The sequence below is a fragment of the Mobula birostris genome, chromosome 7 (assembly GCF_030028105.1).
Source record: "Mobula birostris isolate sMobBir1 chromosome 7, sMobBir1.hap1, whole genome shotgun sequence".
NCBI classification, from domain to species: Eukaryota; Metazoa; Chordata; class Chondrichthyes; order Myliobatiformes; family Myliobatidae; genus Mobula; species Mobula birostris.
In genome coordinates, this window is record NC_092376.1 from 2050376 (window position 1) to 2072740 (window position 22365).

The window sequence follows — 22365 nt, forward strand, 5'->3', positions numbered from 1 at the left end:
CATATTGTGCATGGTGAGAGTGGACAGTGTGAGGGACAGATGTGATTATTGTGTGTAGACACGTATTGGGCATGGCGAGAGTGGACCGTGTGAGGGACAGAGATGATCAACGTGTGTGTGGAACACATATTGTGTGTGGGGAGAGTGGACCGTGTGTGGGACAGACATGATCATCATCATAGCTTGTCACACCAGACAGCCAGCCACTCTAGTGTTGTTTGGTTATGTTGAGCAGGTCATTCTCAGCTAAATCAGGTGAGAGTGGGCAGTTGCGCAAAACGTGTTCAATGTTCTGCACCCTTTCATCACACTCACAGTTCACTGGTCTTTAAACCCCACTTCACCATATTGTCTCCCGTCCTACAAACTCCCGCTCTCGCTCTGCTGAGACTGCACCACTTCCGTCTGTCAAGCAGTGCCCCGTCTGGCGACATTTCTGTGGGGTCTTGCACTGTATTGTTTGGCGGGGTTCTGGCTTCTGTTTGTTGCCAGAGGTCAATCCTGAATGTTTGGGGGGATGTTCCGTGCGGTAGTTCCTCCACTGTAGCAAAGCTTTTCCTCGAGTTTAGGCGGTTGGAAACTGGCACATGATGATTTAGTGGGTGCCGTGGATCCGAGTTCTGTTTACCTTTTCAAAGTTGCTGGTGAACACAGCAGGCCAGGCAACATCTCTAGGAAGAGGTACAGTTGACGTTTCAGGCTGAGGCCCTTCGTCCTGACAAAGGGTCTCGGCCTGAAACGTCGACTGTACCTCTTCCTAGAGATGCTGCCTGGCCTGCTGCGTTCACCAGCAACTTTGATGTGTGTTGCTTGAATTTCCAGCATCTGCAGAATTCCTGTTGTTTCTGTTTACCTTTTTCAGTTTTTGTTGTAGTGTGTCTTCAGATCCACATGTGTGTGAAACACAGATTGTGTGGGGACAGTGGACTGTGTGAGGACAGACATGGTCCACGTGTGTGTGAAACACAGATTGTGTGGGGACAGTGGACTGTGTGAGGACAGACATGGTCCACATGTGTGTGGAACACAGATTGTGTGGGGACAGTGGACCGTGTGAGGACAGACATGGTCCACGTGTGTGTGGAACACAGATTGTGTGGGGACAGTGGACCATGTGAGGACAGACATGGTCCACGTGTGTTGAACATGGGATCTCCTGATCCTCTGATCTTTGATGGAAACATTACGGAAGAGAGAAACAAGAAGCTGAAACTTCACCTTTGGAAAGCAGAATGGAACTGCTTGTGCATTCTCCCTGGGGACACTCTGTTGCTCCATCAAGGTTGTCTGGAACTCCCGGGAATTTGTCACGGATCTGGAACGTGCCTTCCAGAGTGTTGCCCGAGTACTGCCAGACCTGGCTCCCCTGGGGATTGGAGTGTGCAGTGGGTTAGACTGATGACACAGCATACCTTGCCCTCCTATCAACCCCATTCTACATTTCACTGTAACCAACACCAGATTGACCGTGTGACCAGCCCACGCCCAGATCTCTGACCAGAACCAGTTAACGCAACAACCAAACCACTGTGGTCAACCACACTCACCCCTCCCCACCCAGCACCACCGCCCTTCTCATCCCTCATGATTGAACAGATTAGCTTTATTTGTGACGTGTCTGAAACACTGGCTCACCTGATTAGCTTTATAGTGATTGGGTATATTTAAAGCAGGGGTTGATGGGTTCTTGTTTAGTCAGGGTGTCAAAGATTGCAGAGAGAAGGCTGGAGAATGGGGTTGAGAGGGATTATTAATCAGCCACGATGGAATGGCGGAACTGACTCAATGGGCCGAATGGCCTAATTCTGCTCCAATTCATATGCTCTTATGTACACTGAATCATACAGTGAGATGTGTCATTTGCGGCAACGACCAGCACAGATTGAGGATGTTCTGGGGACATGCCACTAGTCTGCCATGCTTCCAGTGCTAATGTAGTGTCCCAACACTCACTAACCCTAACCGTACAGCTTTGGACTGTGGGAGCAACTCGAAACTCCCGGAGGAGACACACACAGTCGCAGGGAGAATGTAGAAACTCCTTAGGGACAGTGGCAGGAATTGAACCCGATCATGATTGGTGGCGTTGTAAAGCTGCCACGCTAGTGTGCCATTCCTCTCATCTGCCCCACCTATTCCCGGTCTTGCAGCGTCTGAGACTCTCAACATTGACATTGCCTCAGCGGGGCTGGCAAACCTACGGTATTCGTGCCCAGGATGGCGTGTGCAAACCTTTGGTCAAAGCGCAGCATGTAGTGCCGTTTCCCCCCCCCCCCCGATTCTTTAAACCCCACCCATAATAAAAAGATACGTCATGATGATCTTTCCTGCCCAAAGAAGCAGCAAGTGATTTTTTACAGCCCAAGAGCGTGAGATGTTTTCACACCACCACCCCGGCGGTGTGTTCCACATACCCACCACCCTCTGTGTAAAAAACCTATCTCTGACATCCTCCCGACACTTTCCTCCAATCACCTTAACATTACGCCCCTTTGTATTCACCATTTCCACCCTGGGAAAAAGTCTCTGACTGCCCACTCTATCTATGCCTTTTGTCATCTTGTACACCTGTATCAAGTCACCTTTCATCCTCCTTCACTCAAAAGAGAAAAACCTTAGTTTGCTCAACCGATCTATTAGAAATTTTTTTAGAAAATTGTCGTGTCTGGGGACATGCTCTGAGCAAGGCTCAGCACCCCTGTCAGTGGACCACAAGATATGGATTAGGCCATTCAGCCTATCAAATCTGCTCCATCGTGGCTGAATTGCTTATCAATTCCATTTTTCTATCTTCTCTCCATAATAGAAACATAGAAACACAGGACAATACAGGCCCTTCGGCCCACAATGCTGTGCGGAACATGTACTGACTTTCAAAATTACCTAGGGTTACCCATAGCCCTCTATTTTTCTAAGCTCCATGTACCTATCCAAAATGCTCTTAAAAGACCCTATCGTATCTGCCTCCACCACCTTCACTGACAGCCCACTGCACGCACTCACCACTCACTGCATAAAAAACTTACCTCTGACATGTTCTCTGTACCTACTTCCAAGCAACTTAAAACTGTGCCCTCTCTTGTTAGCCATTTCAACCCTGGGAAAAAGCCTCTGACTACCCACATGATCAATATCTCTCATCATTTTATACACCTCTATCAGGTCACCTCTCATTCTCCGTCACTCCAAGGAGAAAAGGCCAAGTTTATTCAACCTATTCTCACGTGTTTAGTCACATCCTCATAATATTCAATCAGGCTCATAAGACACAACCTGCCTTTGATAAAGCCATGCTGACTATTCCTAATCATATTATGCCTCTCCAAATCTTCATAAATCCTGCCTCTCAAGATCTTTTCCATCAACTTGCCAATCACTGAAGTAAGACTCACTGGTCAATAATTTCCTGGGCTATCTCTACTCCCTTTCTTGAATAAGGGAACAGCATCTGCAACCCTCCAATCCTCCAGAACCTCTCCCGTCCCCATTGATGATGCAAAGATCATCACCAGAGGCTCAGCAATCTCTTCCCTCTTCAGCTCCCCATTCTTACTAGTAAAGAACTATCAGTCCCTGTCCTAAATACACCCAATGACTTGGCCTTTGTAGAAACAAATTCCATGGGACACCTCCCTCCTGCTGACTTAGGACCTCATCTGTCTAGTAGCAGTGAGACTTCCCCCAACCTCTCTGACTGATGGCCACGGTACCCCACCCCAATGAGTGATGGGACCCACCTTGAAAAAGAAGGTCCTGTTGTGATGATCTGGGTGGATGGGATTGTGTATGTGGAAGGCAGCGTCGAGGTGAGAGGGCAGCTGCGGCCAGATGTTGTGGATGAGCTGGGGTGAGCCCCGGAACCCCAGCCAAACAAACCCATCTGTCAGACAGAAAGTGCCGGGAACAGCCGTCAGTAACCATATCATCAGACCAGTAACACCAAGGATCCCACCCACCCTGCTCATGGACTGTTTGTCTCACTCCCATCAGGGAGGAGGCTATGTCACATCTACACCAGGACCGCCAGACTCAAAAACAGTTACTTTCCCTGAGCAGCAAGGCTGATCAACACCTCCACCCACTAACCCACCCCTCCATATCCCCAACCACCACTACTTTGTCATTTCCTGTCAGTCACCTTGTGTACAGACACTCCTGTGCCTAGTGTCATTTTATGGACATACAATCAATCAGTGTATATAAGCTAGTAATGTATTTATATTTAATGTGTATCATTATTGTTTTCTTGATCTTATCGTGTTTTATTTGTGCTGCATTAGGTCTGGAGTAACAATTATTTCATTCTCCTTTACACTTGTGTACCGGAAATGACATTAAACAATGTTGAAAGTTAAGAGGAATGTTTAGTTGTGCATTTGATTATTAATTTATTTGGTTCAGCACAAGGTTGTGGACCGAAAGGCCTGTTCCTGTGCTGTGCTGTTTACGTAGAACTCAGCAGCCTCACTGACACCGGGTCTCACTCCTTTGACCCCAAATCAATTTAGAGACACCCCTCCCCAGTCAATCAACTAGAGATGCCCCGGAGAAGGGCAGATGCAACACTGAGCTGGGGGGAGGGGATTGCAGACTGTTGGTGGGTGTCAGGCTGAACAAAGACTCACGTCCTTCCTAAAGAGTGTTGGGGAGGCAGATATTTCCTCGAACAACCCAGCTGTTGCAGCCAATATCCCTAATCCCAATTCCTGACTCCTCCCACGGACTGAAAGAAGTTCGCCGTTGGTCGGTGGGGGTTTGAACTCATCACCATCACCGCCCCCCTCCACGGTCAGAGAATCACCCCACTACCACCCTCAAGCCCTCTGTTGCTCGGGGTCGACCATGAACATTGTGTCGTCGCAAGCCAGGTTGTACGATGTGGAGAGCAAGCTGCTGCCCATGCAGCATTTCACTCCTCTCCACACAGCTGGTGAATCGAAAGGAATGGCACAGACTTATAAAGTTTGACATCAGCAGCATTGTAGGAGAAGCCAGTCAGCGTTGAACGCAATGTAGGACTGTCTTCAGGACTCCAGCTCTGGATTAGTCCTCCCCCGTGAATGGGTTTAGCTGCAAAGCAGCAGAGGTGTGAGATCAATTTTTCTTCTCCCTAGATGAGCTGCCAATGGTTGATGATGAGCCCCACAACCACCCAGAAATGTAAACACCTTCTGTCCGTGAGACCACAAAACATGGGAGCAGAATGAGGCCATCTGGCCCATCGAGTCTGCTCCGCCATTCAATCATGGCTGATCCTTTTTTCTATCTCCTCCTCAACCCCAGTTCCTGGCCTTCTCTCTATAACCTTTAATGAAATGTCCAATCAAGAACCTATCAATCTCTGCCTTAAATAGACCCAACGACCTGGCCTCCACAGCTGCATGTGGCAACAAATTCCACAAATTCACCACCCTTTGGCTAAAGAAATTTCTCCTCATCTCTGTTTTGAAAGGGCGCCCCTCTATCCTGAGGCTGTGCCCTCTTGTCCTAGACTCTCCCGCCATGTAAAACATCTTTTTCACATCTGCTCTGTCTGGTCCTTTCAAAATTCGAAAGGCTTCAAAGAGATTCCCCCTCATCCTTCTGAATTTGAGCGAGTACAGACCCAGAGCTATCAAACGTTCCTTGTATGATAACTCTTTCATTCCTAGAATCATCCTTGTGAACCTTCTCTGGACCCTCTCCAATGCCAGCACATCTTTTCTTAGATGAGGAGCCCAAAACTGTTCACAATACTCAAGGTGAGGCCTCACCAGTGCCTTATAAAGCCTCAGCATCACATCCCTGCTTTTGTTTTCCAGACCTCTTGAAATGAATGTTAACATGACATTTGCCTTCCTCACCACCAACTCAACCTGTAAGCTAACCTTCAGGGTGTTCTGCACAAGGACTCCCAAGTCCCTCTGCATCTCAGATTCCTGGATTTTCTCCCCGTTTAGAAAATAGTCCGCACACTTATTTCTACTACCAAAGTGCATGACCATGCATTTTCCAACATTGTATTTCATTTGCTACTTTCTTGCCCATTCTCCGAATCCATCTAAGTCTTTCTGCATCCTACCTGTTTCCTCAACACTACCTGCCTCTCCACCAATCCTTGTATCATCCGTAAACCTGGCAACAAAGCCATCTATTCCATCATCTAAATCATTTATATACAGCACAAAAAGAAGTGGTCCCAACACCAACCCCTGTGGAACACCACTAGTCGCTGGTAGCCAACCAGAAAAGGATCCTTTTATTCCCACTCACTGCCTCCTACCAATCAGCCAATGCTCTAACCATGTTAGTAACTTTCCTGTAATACCATGGACTCTGAACTTGATAAGCAGCTTCATGTGTGACACCTTGTCAAAGGCCTTCTGAAAGTCCAAATATACAACATCCACTGCATCTCCCTTGTCTAGCCTACTTGTAATCTCCTCAAAGAATTCCAACAGATTCGTCAGGCAACATTTTCCCTTAAGGAAAGCATGCTGACTTTACTATCTCGTCCTGTGTCACCAAGTACTCTACAACCTCATCCTTAATAATCGACTCCAGCACCTTCCCAACCACTGAGGTCAAGCTAACTGGTCTATAATTTCCTTTCTGTTGCCTTCCTCCCTTCTTAAAGAGTGGAGTAACATTTGCAGTTTTCCAATCCTCTGGCACCATGCCAGAGTCATGAAAGATCAAATGTTGCCTGACGAATCTGTTGGAATTCTTTGAGGAGATTACAAGTAGGCTGGACAAGGGAGATGCAGTGGATGTTGTATATTTGGACTTTCAGAAGGCCTTTGACAAGGTGTCACACATGAGGCTGCTTACCGAGTTCAGAGTCCATGGTGTTACAGGAAGGTTACTAACATAGTTAGAGTATTGGCTGATAGGCAGGAGGCAGCGAGTGGAAATAAAAGGATCCTTGTCTGATCATTTCTAATGCCAACACAGTCTCTAACACTATTTCAGTGCCCTAGGGTGCAGTTCCTCTGGTCCGGGTGACTTGTATACCTTTAGGTCTTTCATCTTTTTGAGCACCATCTTTCTTGTAATAGTAACTGCACCCACTCCTCTTCCTTCACGCACTACAACATCAGTCATACTGCCAGTGTCTTCCACAGTGAAGACTGATGCAAAATACTCATTTAGTTCATCAGCCATCTCCTTGTCCCCTATTATTATTTATCTTGCCTCCTTTTCTAGTGGTCCTATATACACTCTCATTTCTCTTTTATTTTTAACATACTTGAAAATACTTTTACTATCAACTTTGATATTATTTGCTAGCTTGCTTTCATATTTCATCTTTTCCTTTCTAATTATTGTTTTACTTCTTCTCTGTAGGTTTTTTAAAACTTCCCAATCCTCTATCTTCCCACTAATTTTTGATTTGTTGTAGACCCTTTCTTTTGCTTTTACAATAGCTTAGACTTCCCTTGACAGCCACTGTTGTACTATTTTACCATTTGAGTATTTCTTCATTTTTGGAATACACGTGTCCTGCACCTTCCTCGTTTTTCCCAGAAACACACACCATTACTGCTCTGCTGACATTTCTGCCAGCAGCTCCTTCCAATTTACTTTGGCCAACTCCTCTCTCATACCACTGTAATTTCCCTTACTCCACTGAAATACTGCTATGTTAGACTTTACTTTCTCCGTATCAAATTTTAAGTTGAACACAATCATGTTGTAATCACTGGTTCCTAAGGTTCTTTTACCTTAAGCTCCCTTATTGCCTCTGGTTCATTACATAACACCCAAACCAGTATAGCTGATCCCCTAGTAGGCTCAATGACAAACTGCTCTAAAAAGCCATCTCTTTGGCATTCAACAAACTTGCTCTCTTGAGATCCATTACTAACCTGATTTCCCCAATCAACCTGCATGTTAAACCCTCCCATGACTACCGTAACATTGCCCTTGTGACTTGCCTTTTCTATTTCCTGTTGTAACCTGTGGTCCACATCCCAGCCACTGTTGGGAGGCCTGGATATAACTGCATCAATGTCTTTTTACCCTTGCAGTTTCCTAACTCAACCCACAAGGATTCAACATCTTCTGATCCTATGTTACATCTTTCTACTGATTTGGTGCCATTCTTTACCAATAGAGCCACACCACCCCCGCCCTACCTTCCTATCCCTCCGATATAACATGTCAGACACAATGTGGTAGACCAGGAGCTGAAGCACCACCCTCACCTCACAGCTCCCAATCAATTATTTTATTGTTCATTTGGAGGTACAGCATGGTACGGGCCCTCCAGCCCTACGAGACTGCATTGCCCAATTACCCTACTAACCCAGACCCATGTCTTTGGAATGTGGGAGGAAACCAGAGCACCCGGAGGAAACCCACGCGGTCACGGGGAGAACATACAAACTCCTTACAGACAGTGGTGGGAATTGAACCTGGGTAGCTGGTACTGTAATTTATTACACCACCGTGCTGCCCCCAAGCAGGGGCTCTGAGCCGATCTATTGCAGGTAACAGATCCTGGGGGAAGGGAGGAAAATTGGGTGGGGGGGAGAGGCAATATCATCCCGTCTTACCCCTGAAATACTGAGGAGTTCCGTGATCATTTACAATGACTGCATCCAATCCAAGTCCGTCACATCGGTCGGGTGGACCTGGAAAACACAAACACCTTCCTGAGCCTTTACAGAAGTTTCAGATGTCCCCACTCACACCTTCCCCACTGGACAGAACACTCAGTCATCTTCAGGGATTTATCTGTTGCCATCTGAGCATTGGAGTGTACGGGTGTCCTGGGAGGGGTATCTCCTGTAGTGAAGGGACTTGTCGTGTCCATTCTGGGGCAGCTCACTGGCCCTGGTCCCAGACACTTAGCTCTTTCCTGTGGCTCCAAGTAGCTGTCTGCATGCCACATCGCTTCGACAGGCAGGCTAAACCAGATGAGATAGAGACTTGCCGGTCCTGGCATGAGAGCTCAGTTCCAGTAGACTTGTTCAATGAGGGAATTGATGGCTTTGTGGCCAGGTTTGTGGATGATACGAAGCTAGGTGGAGGGACAGGTAGTGTTCAAGAAACAGAAAGTCTGCAGAAGGACGTAGACAGATTGGGGGAATGGGTAACAAAGTGGCAAATGAAGTAAGGAATAAAGGCATAGACTATTTTCTAAACAGGGAGAAAATTCAAAATTCAGAGATGCAAAGGGACTTGGGAGACCTCGTGCAGGATTCCCTGAAGGATAACTTGCTAGGTAGAAAGCTGAGAAGCAGCACCTCCCGGGTAATAATTTCTAGATTGCTGCCTGTGCCACACACCAGTGAGAGTAGAAACAGGATAATTTAGCAAATTAATGCGTGCCTGAGAAGTTGGTACAGGGAGCAGGGCTTCAGGTTCTTGGATCATTGGGATCTCTTTAGAACAGAGAAAAGGAGGATTTTTTTTTAGCTGGAGAGTAGTGAATCTGTGGAATGCTCTGCCCCAGACTGTGGTGGAGGCCAAGTCCATGCATATACTTAAGGCGGAAGTTGATCGTTTCCTGATCGGTCAGGGCTTCAAAGGATATGGCAAGAAGGCAGGTGTATGGTGTGGAGTGGGATCTGGGATCAGTCATGATGGGATGGCAGAGCAGACGATGGGCTGAATGGCCTAATTCTGCTCCAATATCTTACGGTCTTCTGGGGGAGGTATGACCTGTTCAAAAGTGACAGGTTGCACTTGGACCCAAGGGGAACCAATATTCTGGTGGGCAGGTTTGTTAGAACTATTGGGGAAGGTTTGAGCTAATTTGGCAGGGGGTGGTTCCTGGAATGAAGGGACAGGATGGTAAAAAATCAAAGAAGCCATGGAATCAGACTGTCAGGAAGGGCAGGGAGATGATAGGACAAAATTACAGCCAGCAAGGCGAGTATCAGTACATTAGGGTTGCAGAATCAAAAAGGATAGCAAATACAGTACTCAAAGTGTTATATCTGAATGTAAGGAGTATAAGAAATAAGGTGGTTGATCTTGCTGCACTATTACAGATCGTCAAGTATGATGATGTGACCATCACTGAATCGTGGCTGAAGGATGGTTGTAGTTGGGAGCTGAATGTCCAAGGTTACACATTGTATCGGAGGGATAAGAAGGTAGACAGAGGAGGTGGTGTGGCTCTACTGGTAAAGAATGGTATCAAGTCAGTAGAAAGATGTGACATAGGATCAGAAGATGTTGAATCCTTGTGGGTTGAGTTTAAGAAGCTGCAAGGGTTAAAGGACCCTGATGGCAGTTATATTCAGGCCTCCCAACAGTAGCTGGGAGGTGAACCACAGATTACACCAGGAAATAGAAAAGGTGTGTAAAAGGGCAATGTTATGATAGTCATGGGAGATTTTAACATGCAGGTCGATTGGGAAAATCATGTTGGAAATGGATCTCAAGAAAGTGAGTTTGTTAAATGCCTACGATATGGCTTTTTAGAGCAGTTTGTCTTGAGCTTACGAGAGGATCAGCTATACTGGATTGGGTGTTATGTAATGAACCAGAGGTGTTTAGGGAGCTTAAGGTAAAAGAACCCTTAGGAGCCAGTGATCATAGTATGATTGAGTTCAAGTTGAAATTTGATAGGGAGAAAGGAAAGTCCAACGTAGCAGTATTTCAGTGGAGTAAAGCAAATTACAGTGGTATGAGAGAGGAGTTGGCCAAAGTAAATTGGAAGAAGCTGCTGACAGGGATGGCGTGAGTTTCTGGGAAAAATGAAAACAGGCAGGATAGATGTATTCCAAAAATGAAGAATTACGCAAATGGTAAAATAGTACAACCGTGGCTGACAAGGGAAATCAAAGCTAATGTAAAAGCAAAAGAGAGGCCATACAACAAAGGAAAAACTAGTGGTAAGACAGAGGATTGGGCAGCTTTTAAAACCCTACAGAGAGCAACTAAAAGAATCACGAGGAGTGAAAAGCTGGCAAGCAATATCAAAGTGGGTAGGAAAAGCTTTTTCAAGTATGTAAAAAAAAAATAGAGAGATGAGAGTGGCTATAGGACCGCTAGAAAATGTGGCCGGAGAAATAATAACGAAGGACAGGGCGATGGCAGATGAACTAAATGAGTACTTTGCATCAGTCTTCACTGTAGAAGGCACTAGAATTGTGCCAGATGTTGAAGGGTGTGAGGGAAGAGAAGTGAGTGCAGTTATTATTACAAGGAGAAGGTGCTCAAAAAGATGAAAGACCTAAAGGTATACAAGTCACCCGGACCAGAGGAACTGCACCCTAGGGTTCTAAAATAGTGTTAGAGATTGTGGTGGCATTAGAAAGGATCTTTCAAAAATCATAGGACTCTGGCATGGTGCCAGAGGATGGAAAATTGCAAATGTTACTCCACTCTTTAAGAAAGGAGGAAGGCAGCAGAAAGGAAATTATAGATCAGTTAGACTGACCTCAGTGGTTGGGAAGATGTTAGAGTCAATTGTTAAGGATGAGGTGATGGAGTACTTGGTGACACAGGACAAGACAGTACAAAGTCAGCATGGTTTCCATCAGGGAAAATCCTGCCTGACGAGCCTGTTGGAATTCTTTGAGGAGATTACATGTAGGATAGATAAAGAGGATGCAGTGATGTTGTATATTTGGACTTTCAGAAGGCTTTGACAAGATGCTACACATGAGGCTGCTACCATGTTAAAAGCCCATGGTATTACAGGAAAGTTACTAACATGCTTAGAGCATTGGCTGATTGGTAGGAGGCAGCGAGTGGGAACAGAAGGATCCTTTTCTGGTTGGCTGCCTAGTGACTACTGGTTTTCCTTAAGGGTTGTTATTGGGACCACTTCTTTTTTTGCTGTATATCAATGATTTAGATGATGGATTAGATGGCTTTGTTGCCAAGTTTGCAGATGATATGAAGATTGGTGGAGGGACAGGTAGTATTGAGAAAACGGGTAGGCTGTAGGAGGTCTTAGACAGATTAGGAGAATGGGCAAGGAAGTGGCAAATGAAAGACAATGTTTGAAAATGCATGGTCATGCACTTTGGGAGTAGAAATAAATGTGCGGACTATTTTCTAAACAGGGAGAAAATCCAGGAATCTAAGATGCAAAGGGACCTTGTGCAGAACACCCTAAAGTTTAACTTGCAAGTAGAGTTGGTATGAGGAAGGTAAATGCAATGTTAGCATTTATTTCAAAAAGTCTAGGATACAAGAGCAGGGATGTGATGCTGAGACTTTATAAAGCACTGGTGAGGACTCACCTTGAGTATTGTGAACAGTTTTGGGCCCCTCATCTAAGAAAAGGTGTTCTGGCATTGGAGAGGGTTTGAAGGAACGTTTGTCAGCTGTGGGTCTGTACTCACTGGAATTTAGAAGGATGAGGGGGAATATTATTGAATTGTTTTGAATTTTGAAAAGCCTAGATAGAGTAGATATGGGAAGAATGTTTCCCATGGTAGTGCTGTCTAGAACAAGGGGGCACAGCCCCAGGATAGAGGGGCGTCCTTTTAAAACTGAAATGTGGAGACATTTCTTTAGCCATAAGGTGGTGAATTTGTGGAATTATTAGCAAGTCCAGCTGTGGAGGCCAGGTCGTTGGGTATATTTAAGTCAGAGCTCGACAGGTTTTTGATTGGCCACGGCATCAAAGGTTATGGGGAGAAGGCTGGGGAGTGGGGTTGAGGAGGGGAAAAAGAAATCAGCCATGATGGAAGGGTGGAGCAGACTCAATGAACCAAATGTCCTAATTCTGCTCCTATGTCTTATGTGCTGGCTTTGGAGAGGGTCCAGAGGAGATGCAAGAATGGTCCTTGGAATGAAAGGTTTGACATATGAGGAGTGTTTGATGGCTCTGGGCCTGCACTCACTGGAGTTTAGAAGAATGAGGGGAGATCTCATTGAAACCTATCAAATATTGAAAGGCCTAGATAGAGTGGATATGGATAAGATGTTTCTATGGGGGGGGGGGGGCGCGGCAATCTAGGACTAGAGAGCACAGCCTCGGAATTGAAGGACATCCTTTAGAACAGAGATGAGGAGGAATTTCTTTAGCCAGGCCGTGGCGAATCTTTGGAATCCATTGTGAAAAACGGTTGTGCAGGACGTCATTGGGTACATTTAAAGTGGAGCTTGATAGTTCCTTGATTCATCAGGGCATTAGAGGTTACAGGGACAAGGCAGGATAATGAGATTGGGAGGGAAATTAAATCAATTGTGGAGGAATGGAAGAGCAGACACAATGAGCTGAATGGCTCCTCTGTCTTACGGTATTATCTAATAGCCACCATCATTCAGACATCTTGAGAACTCGGCATGGTCTGGGTGATGGGGCTTTAATGATGGATGCTGCCTTTTTGAGGCAACGCGTTTTGAAGATGTCCTCGATGCAGAGGGGGAAGAAGGAGAAACAGGGAGGGAGAGAGGGGAGGGAAAAAGGTATAGGGAGTGGGAAGGAGTGGGGGAGAGAGGGAAGGGGAGAGTAGAGGGGGAAGGAGGGGGAGAGGAGGGAGAGGGAGGGGAGGTGTAAGAGGGGAGAGGGTAGAGGGAGGGAGAGAATGAGAGGGAGAGGAGTGAGGGTGAGGGGAGAGGGTAGAGGGAGGGAGAGAATGAGAGGGAGAGGAGTGAGGGTGAGGGGAGAGGGTAGAGGGAGGGAGAGAATGAGAGGGAGAGGAGTGAGGGTGAGGGGAGAGGGTGTGGAGGGGTTTGGGCAGGGAAGGAGACAACAGAGTGGGAATGGAATAGCTGGGAGGGCAGGGTATCGAGGGGGAGAGAGGGGGTGCACAAGGCAGGAGCAGAAATGGGGTGTAGGAAAAGGAAGGGAAAAGAGTGGGAGAGTGGATTGCAGGGGAGGGAGGAAGAGCAGGAAGAAGGAGAGTGAGGGACAGGGGAAGAGGAGAGAATTTGAGGGGAGGGGAGGGAAGGGACTGGATGTGCAGGGAGAGGAACAAGGCATTGGGAGTAAAATGGCATGGGAGTGGGGGAGGGAACTATAATGGAATGAACATTACCCGAGCTCCTAGGCACCCGAAATGTCCAGTGATGACTTGCCCTGCTCCTGGAATGAAGCAGATTTCCATCAACAGATTTTTCCACCAATCTCCCTCACTTCCATATACATCCCACCCCCCACAGCTTTCCCAGCAGGTCATACTGTTCCCTCCCAGCTCTAGAGATCTGGGATTGATCCCACTTTCAGGGAACCATCTCTGGGTCTCTCTGTTCTACAATCCCCATGGATCTGACATTTATTGTGTCTAAGCTGCCCTGTGAAATCGCCTTGTTTGAGTTCAACTCCATATGTCATTTCTTGGCCCACTTTCCGTCATCAACTCATAGAACACAACAGCACAGAAACTGGCCCTTTGGCCCATCTAGTCCATGCTAAAATATTAATCTGCCCTGTACCAGGACCATAGTCCTCCATACCCCTCTCAACCATGTACCTATCCAAATTTCTCATAACATAGAACATACAATTTTACAGCACATTACAGGCCCTTTGGCCCACAATGTTGTGCCAACCATGTAACCTACTCTAGAGACTCTCAAATTTCCCTAGCGCAAAGCCCTCTGTTTCTCTAAGCTCCATGTACCTATCTAAGATCTCTTAAAAGACCCTATTGTATTCACTTCCACTACTGTCGCCGGCAGTGCATTCTACACACCCACCACTCTCTGTGTGGAAAATGGACCTCTGACATCCCCCTTGTACCTACTACCAAGCACCTTAAAACTATGCCCTCTCACAATAACCATTACAGCCCTGGGAAAAAGCCTCTGGCTATCCACAAGATCAATGCCTCTCGTCATTTTATACACCTCTATCAGGTCACTTCTCATTCTCCGTCGCTCCAAGGAGAAAAGGCCAAGTACACTGAACCTATCCTCATAAGATACACCCTCCAATCCAGGCAACATCCTTGTAAATCTCCTCTGCACTCTCTCTATAGTATCCACATCCTTCCTGTAGTGAGGTGACCAGAACTGAGCACAGTACTCCAAGTGGGGTCTGACCAAAGTCTTATATAGTTGTAACATTACCTCACGGCTCTTGATTCAATCCCGTAGCTGATAAAAGCTATCACACCGTATGCCTTCATAACAAAACTGTCAACCTGCGCAGCAGCTTTGAGTGTCCTATGAACACGGACCCCAAGATCCCTCTGATCCTCCACACTGCCAAGGGTCTTACGATTTAAATTATATTCTGTCTTCAAATTTCACCTACCAAAATGAACCACTTCACACTTATCTGGGTTGAACTCCATCTGCCACTTCTCAGCCCAGTTCTGCATCCTATCAATGTTCCACTGTAACCCCTGACAACCCTCCAGACTGTCCACAACACCCCCAACCTTTGTGTCATCAGCAAATTTACTAACCCACCCTTCTACTTCCTCTTCTGGGTGATTTTTAAAAATCTCAAAGAGGAGGGGTCCCAGAACAGATCCCTGCGGAACACCACTGGTCACTGACCTCCACGTAGAATACGTACCATCTACAACCACCCTTTGCTTTCTGTGGGCAAGCCAATTCTGGATCCACAAGGTGAGGTCTCCTTGGATCCCATGCCTCCTTATTTTCTGAAGGGGCCTTGCATGGGGAACCTTATCAAATGCCTTACTGAAATCCATATACACTACATCCACTGCTCTACCTTCATCAATGTGTTTTGTTACATTTTCAAAGAGTTCAATCAGGCTCATAAGGCATGACCTGCCCTTGACAAAGCCATGCTGACTATCCATAATCAGATTATGTGTCTCCAAATGCTCATAAATCCTGCCTCTCAGGATCTTCTCCAACAACTTCCCACCACTGAAGTCAGGCTATAATTTCCTGGGTTATCTCTACTGCTTTTCTTGAACAAAGGAACAACATTTGCAACCCTCCAATCCTCTGGTACTTCTCCTATCCCTATTGATGATGTAAAGATCATCGCAAGAGGCTCACCCATCTCTTCCCTCGCTTCCCACAGTAGCCTGGGGTGTATCTCATCTGGTCCCGGTGACTTATTTAACTTAATGCGTGGACGTCAGCAAGTTAGACCAGTGCGAGGAGTTTAAAAGGGGACGGTTTTTTCTTTGGCAGTTTGATCGAGTGGGTGAGGGAGTAGAGGGAGTCAGAGTAGGAGGGCTTTGGCTCAATTGGGCTTTGGTGATAACAGGTCGAGGTGAGGTAAGTAACTTGTGAAGAATAGAAACAGGAAGTATGCCTGTGAGGCCAGTGTTCTGTTCTGGCTGTCAGATGTGGGATGTCTGGGAGATTCCCAGCCTCCCTGATGGCCACGTCTGTGCCAGGTGCATCGAGCTGCAGCTCCTTAGGGACCGGGTTAGGGAACTGGAGATGCACCTTAATGACCTTTGTCTGGTCAAGGAAAGTGAGGAGGTGATAGAGAGGAGCTATAGGCAAGTAGTCACGCCGGGGCTTTGGGAGACAGATAAGTGGGTACCAGTCAGGAGAGAGAAGGGCAAGAGTCAGATACTAGAGAGTACCCCTGTGGCTGTCCCCCTTAACAATAAGTACTCCTGTTTGAATACCGTTGGGGGGGGAATGGCCTACCTGGGGGAAGCAACAGTGGCCGTGCCTCTGACACGGAGTCTGGCCCTGTGGCTCAGAAGGGTAGGGAAAGGAAGAAGGCAGCAGTAATAGGGTACTCTATAGTTAGGGGGTCAGACAGGTGATTCTGTGATAGCAGGAAAGGAACACGGACGGTAGTTTGCCTCCCAGGTGGCAGAGTCCAGGATGTTTCTGATCGTGTCCACGATATCCTGAAGTGGGACGGAGAACAGCCAGAGGTCGTGGTACATATTAGTACCAACAACATAGGTAGGAAAAGGGAGGAGGTCCTGAAAACAGACTACAGGGAGTTAGGAAGGAAGTTGAGAAGCAGGATCTCAAAGGTAGTAATCTTGGGGTTATTGCCTGTGCCACGAGACGATGAGTAACGGAATAGAGTGAGGTGCATGTCTGAGGGATTGGAGCATGGGGCAGGGATTCAGATTTCTGGATCTTTGGGACCTCTTTTGGGGCAGGCGTGACCTGTACAAAAAGGACGGCTGGCACTTGAATCTGAGGGGGACCAATATCCTGGCGGGGAGGTTTGCTAAGGCTACTGGGGAGAGTTTAAACTAGAATTGCTGGAGAGTGGGAACCGAACTGAAGAGACAGAGGAAGAGGCGGTTGGCTCACACATGGAGAAATCTTGGATTCAGTGCGAGAGAGAGGATAGAGAAGGGACACGCTCAGACTGATGGTTTGAGATCTGTCCATTTTAATGCAAGGAGTATTATGAACAAAGCCGATGAGTTTAGATTGTGGATCAGTGCTTGGAGCTATGATGTTGTGGCCATCACAGAGACTTGGATGGCTCAGGGGCAGGAATGGCTACTTCGAGTGCCAGGCTTTAGATGTTTCAGAAAGGACAAGGAGGGAGGCAAAAGTGGTGGAGGTGTGACACTGTTGATCAGAGATAGTGTCATAGCTGCAGAAAAGGAGGAAGTCATGGAAGGATTGTCTACGGAGTCTCTGTGGATGGAAGTTAGGAACATGAAGGGTCAATCACACTACTGGGATTGTAGGGATGACTTACGATGGATTGAAAAGCTTGAGCATGTAGATATTAAGAAAGAGGATGTGCTGGAGCTTTTGGAAAGCCTCAAGTTGGATAAGTCACCGGGACTGGACGAGGCAAGGGAGGAGATTACTGAGCCTCTGGCAATGATCTTTGCATCATCAATGGGGATGGGAGAGATTTTGGAGGATTGGAGGGTTGCTGATGTTGTTCCCTTATTCAAGAAAGGGAGTAGAGATTGTTTAGGAAATTATGGACCAGTGAGTCTTACTTCAGTGGTTGGTAAGTTGATGGAGAAAATCCTGAGAGGCAGGATTTATGAACATTTGGAGAGGCATAATATGATTACGAATAGTCAGCATGGCTTTGTCAAGGGCAGGTCGTGCCTTACTTTACTTTATACTTTATTGTTGCCAAACAACTAGTACTAGAACGTACAATCATCACAGTGATATTTGAATCTGTGCTCCACACTCCCTGGATTACAAGCCTGACTGAATTTTTTGAGGATGTGACTGAACACATTGATGAAGGTAGAGCGGTAGATGTAGTGTACATGGATTTCAGCAAGGCATTTGATAAGGTACCCTGTGTAAGGCTTATTGAGAAAGTAAGGAGGCATGGGATCCAAGGGGACATTGCTTTGTGGATCCAGAACTGGCTTGCTAACAGAAGGCAAAGAGTGGTTGTAGATGGGTCATATTCTGCATGGAGGTTGGTCACCAGTGGAGTGCGTCAGGGATCTGTTCTGGAACCCCTTCTCTTTGTGATTTTAAAAAATGACCTGGATGAGGAAGTGGAGGGATGGGTTAGTGAATTTGCTGATGACACAAAGGTTGGGGGTGTTGTGGATAGTGTGGAGGGCTGTCAGGGGGTTACAATGGGACTTTGATAGGATGCAAAACTGGGCTGAGAAGTGGCAGATGGAGTTCAACCCAGATAAGTGTGAGGTGGTTCATTTGGTAGGTCAAATATGATGGCAGAATATAGTATTAATGGTAAGACTCTTGGCAGTGTGGAGGATCAGGAGGATCTTGGGGTCCGAGTCCATAGGACACTCAAAGCAGCTGCGCAGGTTGACTCTGTGATTAAGAAGGCCTTCAACACACATGGGATTGAGTTTAAGAGCTGAGAGGTAATGTTGCAGCTATACAGGACCCTGGTCAGACCCCACTTGAGTACTGTGCTCAGTTCTGTTCACCTCACTACAGGAAGGATGTGGAAACTATAGAACGGGTACAGAGGAGATTTACAAGGAGGTTGCCTGGATTGTGGAGCATGCCTTATGAGAATAGGTTGAGCGAACTCGGCCTTTTCTACTTGGAGTGACGGAGGATGAGAGGTGACCTGATAGAGGTGTATAAGATGATGGACAGCATTGATCGTGTGGATAGTCAGAGGCTTTTTCCCAGGGCTGAAATGGCTAACGTGAGAGGGAACAGTTTTAAGGTGCTTGGAAATAGGTACAGAGGAGATGTCAGGAGTAAGTTTTTTACGCAGAGAGTGTTGAGAGCATGGAATTGGCTGCCAGCAATGGTGGTGGAGGTGGATACGATAGGGTCTTTCAAGAGACTCCTGGGCAGATGCATGGAGCTTAGAAAAATAGAGGGCTATGGGCAACCCTAGGTAATTTATAAGGTAAGGAGGTCCAGCATATCCTCTTTCTTAATATCTATATGCGCAAGCTTTTCAGTCTGCTGCAAGTCATCCCCACAATTGCCAAGATCCTTTTCACTGGTGAATACTGAAGCAAAGTATTCATTAAGTACTTCCGCTAACCTCTCCAAATCCATGCACACAGTTCCATTATCACATCAGATCGGTCCTATTCTCACACGGCTCATCCTCTTGCTCTTCATATACTTGGAGAATGCCTTGGCGCTTTCCTTAGTCCTGCTCACCAAAGTCTTCTCATGGCCTCTTCTAGCTCTCCGAATTTCATTCTTGAGCTCCTTTCTAGAGCTCTAACATTACCTAGTTTCCTGAACCTTCTGTAAGCTTTTCTGTTCTTCTTAACTAGATTTTCTACATCCTTTGTACACCATGGTTCTTTAACCCTACCATTCTTTCCCTGCCTCAGTGGAACATCCCGTGCAGAACTCCATGCAAATGTTCCCTGAACATTTACCACATTTCTGATGTGCATTTCCTTGAGAACATCTCCTCCCAATTTATGCTCCCAAGTTCCAGCCTTATAGCATCATATTTCCCCCTACCCCAATTCAATGTTTTCCCAAATTGTCTGCTCCTATCCCTCTTCAGCGCTATGGTGAAGGAGATAGAGTTATGGTCACTATCTCCAAAATGCTCTCCCACTGAGAGACCTGACACCTGACCAGGTTCATTTCCCAATACCAGATCAAGTACAGCCTCTCCTTTAGTTAGCTTATCTACATATTGTGTTAGGAAACCTTCCTGAACACACCTAACAAACTCCACCCCATCTAAACCCGTTCCACTCAGGAGAAGCCAATCAATATTAGGAAAGTTAAAATCACCCATCACAACAACTCTATTATTATGCTGGGATTAAACTCCCGATTCCTCGAGCCGTGATAGTTATGCGCTAATCACTGCATTACCGTGGTGCCCCTGAATGATCCAGTTATCGTCTCTATAAGAAATAAATTAACTCTAAGTCTATTGACAAGACAGCACCCATTTACACTGATCCCATTTCACTCTCCACACATTCCCAGCAATTCAACCCCTCACCCACACACTGGAGGCAATTAACCCCCCCAGCCCTGTGCATTGTCGGGATGTGTGAAGGAACTCACTGACTTGGAATAGTGTGTTCAGTTCTGGTCGCCTCTGTGCAGGAAGGATTTGGAAGATATAGAGAGGTTCAGAGGAGATTTACCAGGATGCTGTCTGGATTAGAGAGAATGTCTTGTGAGGAAAGGTTGAGTGAGCTCGGGCTGAAGGAGGATGAGAGGTGACTTGATCAAGGTGTACAAGATGATAAGAGGCATCTATAGAGTGGACAGCCAGAGACTTTTTCCAGGGTGGAATTAGCATATTTTAAGGTAATTGGAGGCAAGCATAGGGGGGATGTCAGAAGTAAGTTTTTTTTTACACAGAGGGTGGTGGGTGTGTGGAACTCACTGCCAGGGGTGGTGGTAGAGGCAGGTACATTCGGGACATTGAAGAGACTCTTAGAGAGGCTCACGGATGATTGAAAAATGGAGGGTTATGTGGGAGGGAAGGGTTAAGTTGATCTTGAAGTAGGTTGAAAGGTCTATATGAGATTGTGGGCCCAAGGGTCTGTACTGTGCAATGGGAGCACCCTGGGGAATCCCACATGGTCACAGGGAGAAGGTGTGGTGAGGCAGTGGCTCTACCCTTGTGTCTCTGTCCATCCCCACTCAGATGTCTACTCAGCACTGCTACCCATGGCCCGGTCTGTGACTGATGGGAAGGCAGGGAGGAATCCTTCTTTAGCCAGTACTCACCCAGGGAAGAAGAGCGAGAGAGCCACAACCAAGCAGAGGCACAGGTCTCCGAGCAGTAGCTTCATGTTGGTTCAGAGGTACAGCCTGCACTGAGAGAACGGGGCTGGGGCCATATATATACCCCCTCACCCAATGCAAACATGGCTTAGAGCCAGAACAAACTGTCCCCAGTGCTTGGACTCTTTCACAAGTTGTTCTCAAAGCACCAGATTCTGGACAACAAATGCCAATGTGTGTGTGTCAAGTAAACAAGTGCCTGATTTCTGAGAACAAACCATTGACACTCCTTCCTGAGTTCTCTGTGCCTCTGTCTGTGTGGGGAGCACGGAGCGTATCGGCAGATCACGGTGTCTAGCACCGGTCCCTGCACCCTTTCATCCTTGGCCTGTCTCCTGGGGACACGGTGATCATTCTAAAGGTCACAGGCAGCACAATACAGAACATAGAACAAAGAACATAGAACGATCCAGGCCCTTAGGCACACAGTGCTTTTAACCCTCTCCAAGATCACTTTAATCCTTCCCCCCCCCCCACATAACCCTCCATTTCTCCATCATCCATGTGCCTATCTGTCTCTTCCATGTCCCGAATGTATCTGCCTCTACCACCATCTCTGACAGCGTGTTCCGCACTTCCACCACTCTCTGTGTAAAAAATCCAGCCCTGACATCCCCCTATACTTTCCTCCAGTCAGAACCAGGTTTAATGTCACTGGCACACATCATGACATCAGTTGTTTTGTGGCAGCAGTATATTGCAATACATAAAATAAGCTGTAAATTACAGTAATGTGTATACAATGACTATAGAAAGATACATGCTCCCTTGGAAGTTTTCATGTTTTATTGTTTTACAACATTGAATCACAGTGGATTTAATTTGCCTTTTTTGATAGTGATCAACAGAAAAGACTCATGTCAAAGTGAAAACAGATTTCTACAAACTGGTCTAAATTTATTACAATTATTAAACACAAACTAATTGATTGTATAATTACTCACCCCTTCAAGTCAGTATTTAGTAGTTGCACCTTTGGCAGCAATTACAGCCTTGAGCCTGTGTGGATGGGTCTCTATCAGCTTTGCACATCTGGACACAGCAATTCTTCCCCATTCTTCTTTACAAAACTGCTCAATCTCTGTCAGATTGCAAGGGGATCGTCAGTGAACAGCCCTTTTTAAATCCACAAATCCTCAATTGCATTGAGGTCTGGACTCTAAATTGGCCACTCCAGGACATTAACTTTATTGTTTTTAAGCCATTTCTGTGTAGCTTTGACTTTATGCTTGGGGTCATTTGTCTTGCTGGAAAATAAATCTTCTCCCAAGTTACAGTTCTCTTGCAGACTGCATCAGGTTTTCCTCCAGGGTTTCCCCGTATTTTGCTGCATTCATTTTACCCTCTACCTTC

General features: G+C 46.4%; 1 protein-coding gene across 1 annotated transcript in view; it reads right to left on the bottom strand.

Moving 5' to 3' along the window:
• Positions 1–21056, bottom strand: part of hpxa (hemopexin a) — a 39169-nt gene extending 18113 nt beyond the window's left edge. The window contains exons 1-5 of the mRNA XM_072262432.1: positions 20956–21056; positions 13935–13981; positions 8538–8615; positions 3738–3880; positions 1219–1366 (exon numbers count right to left, since the gene is read on the bottom strand). Coding sequence (XP_072118533.1) covers positions 1219–1366; positions 3738–3880; positions 8538–8615; positions 13935–13981; positions 20956–21020 — 481 coding nt within the window. The 5' untranslated portion in view covers positions 21021–21056. The remainder of the gene's footprint in view (positions 1–1218; positions 1367–3737; positions 3881–8537; positions 8616–13934; positions 13982–20955) is intronic.
• Positions 21057–22365: the final 1309 nt, after the last annotated feature.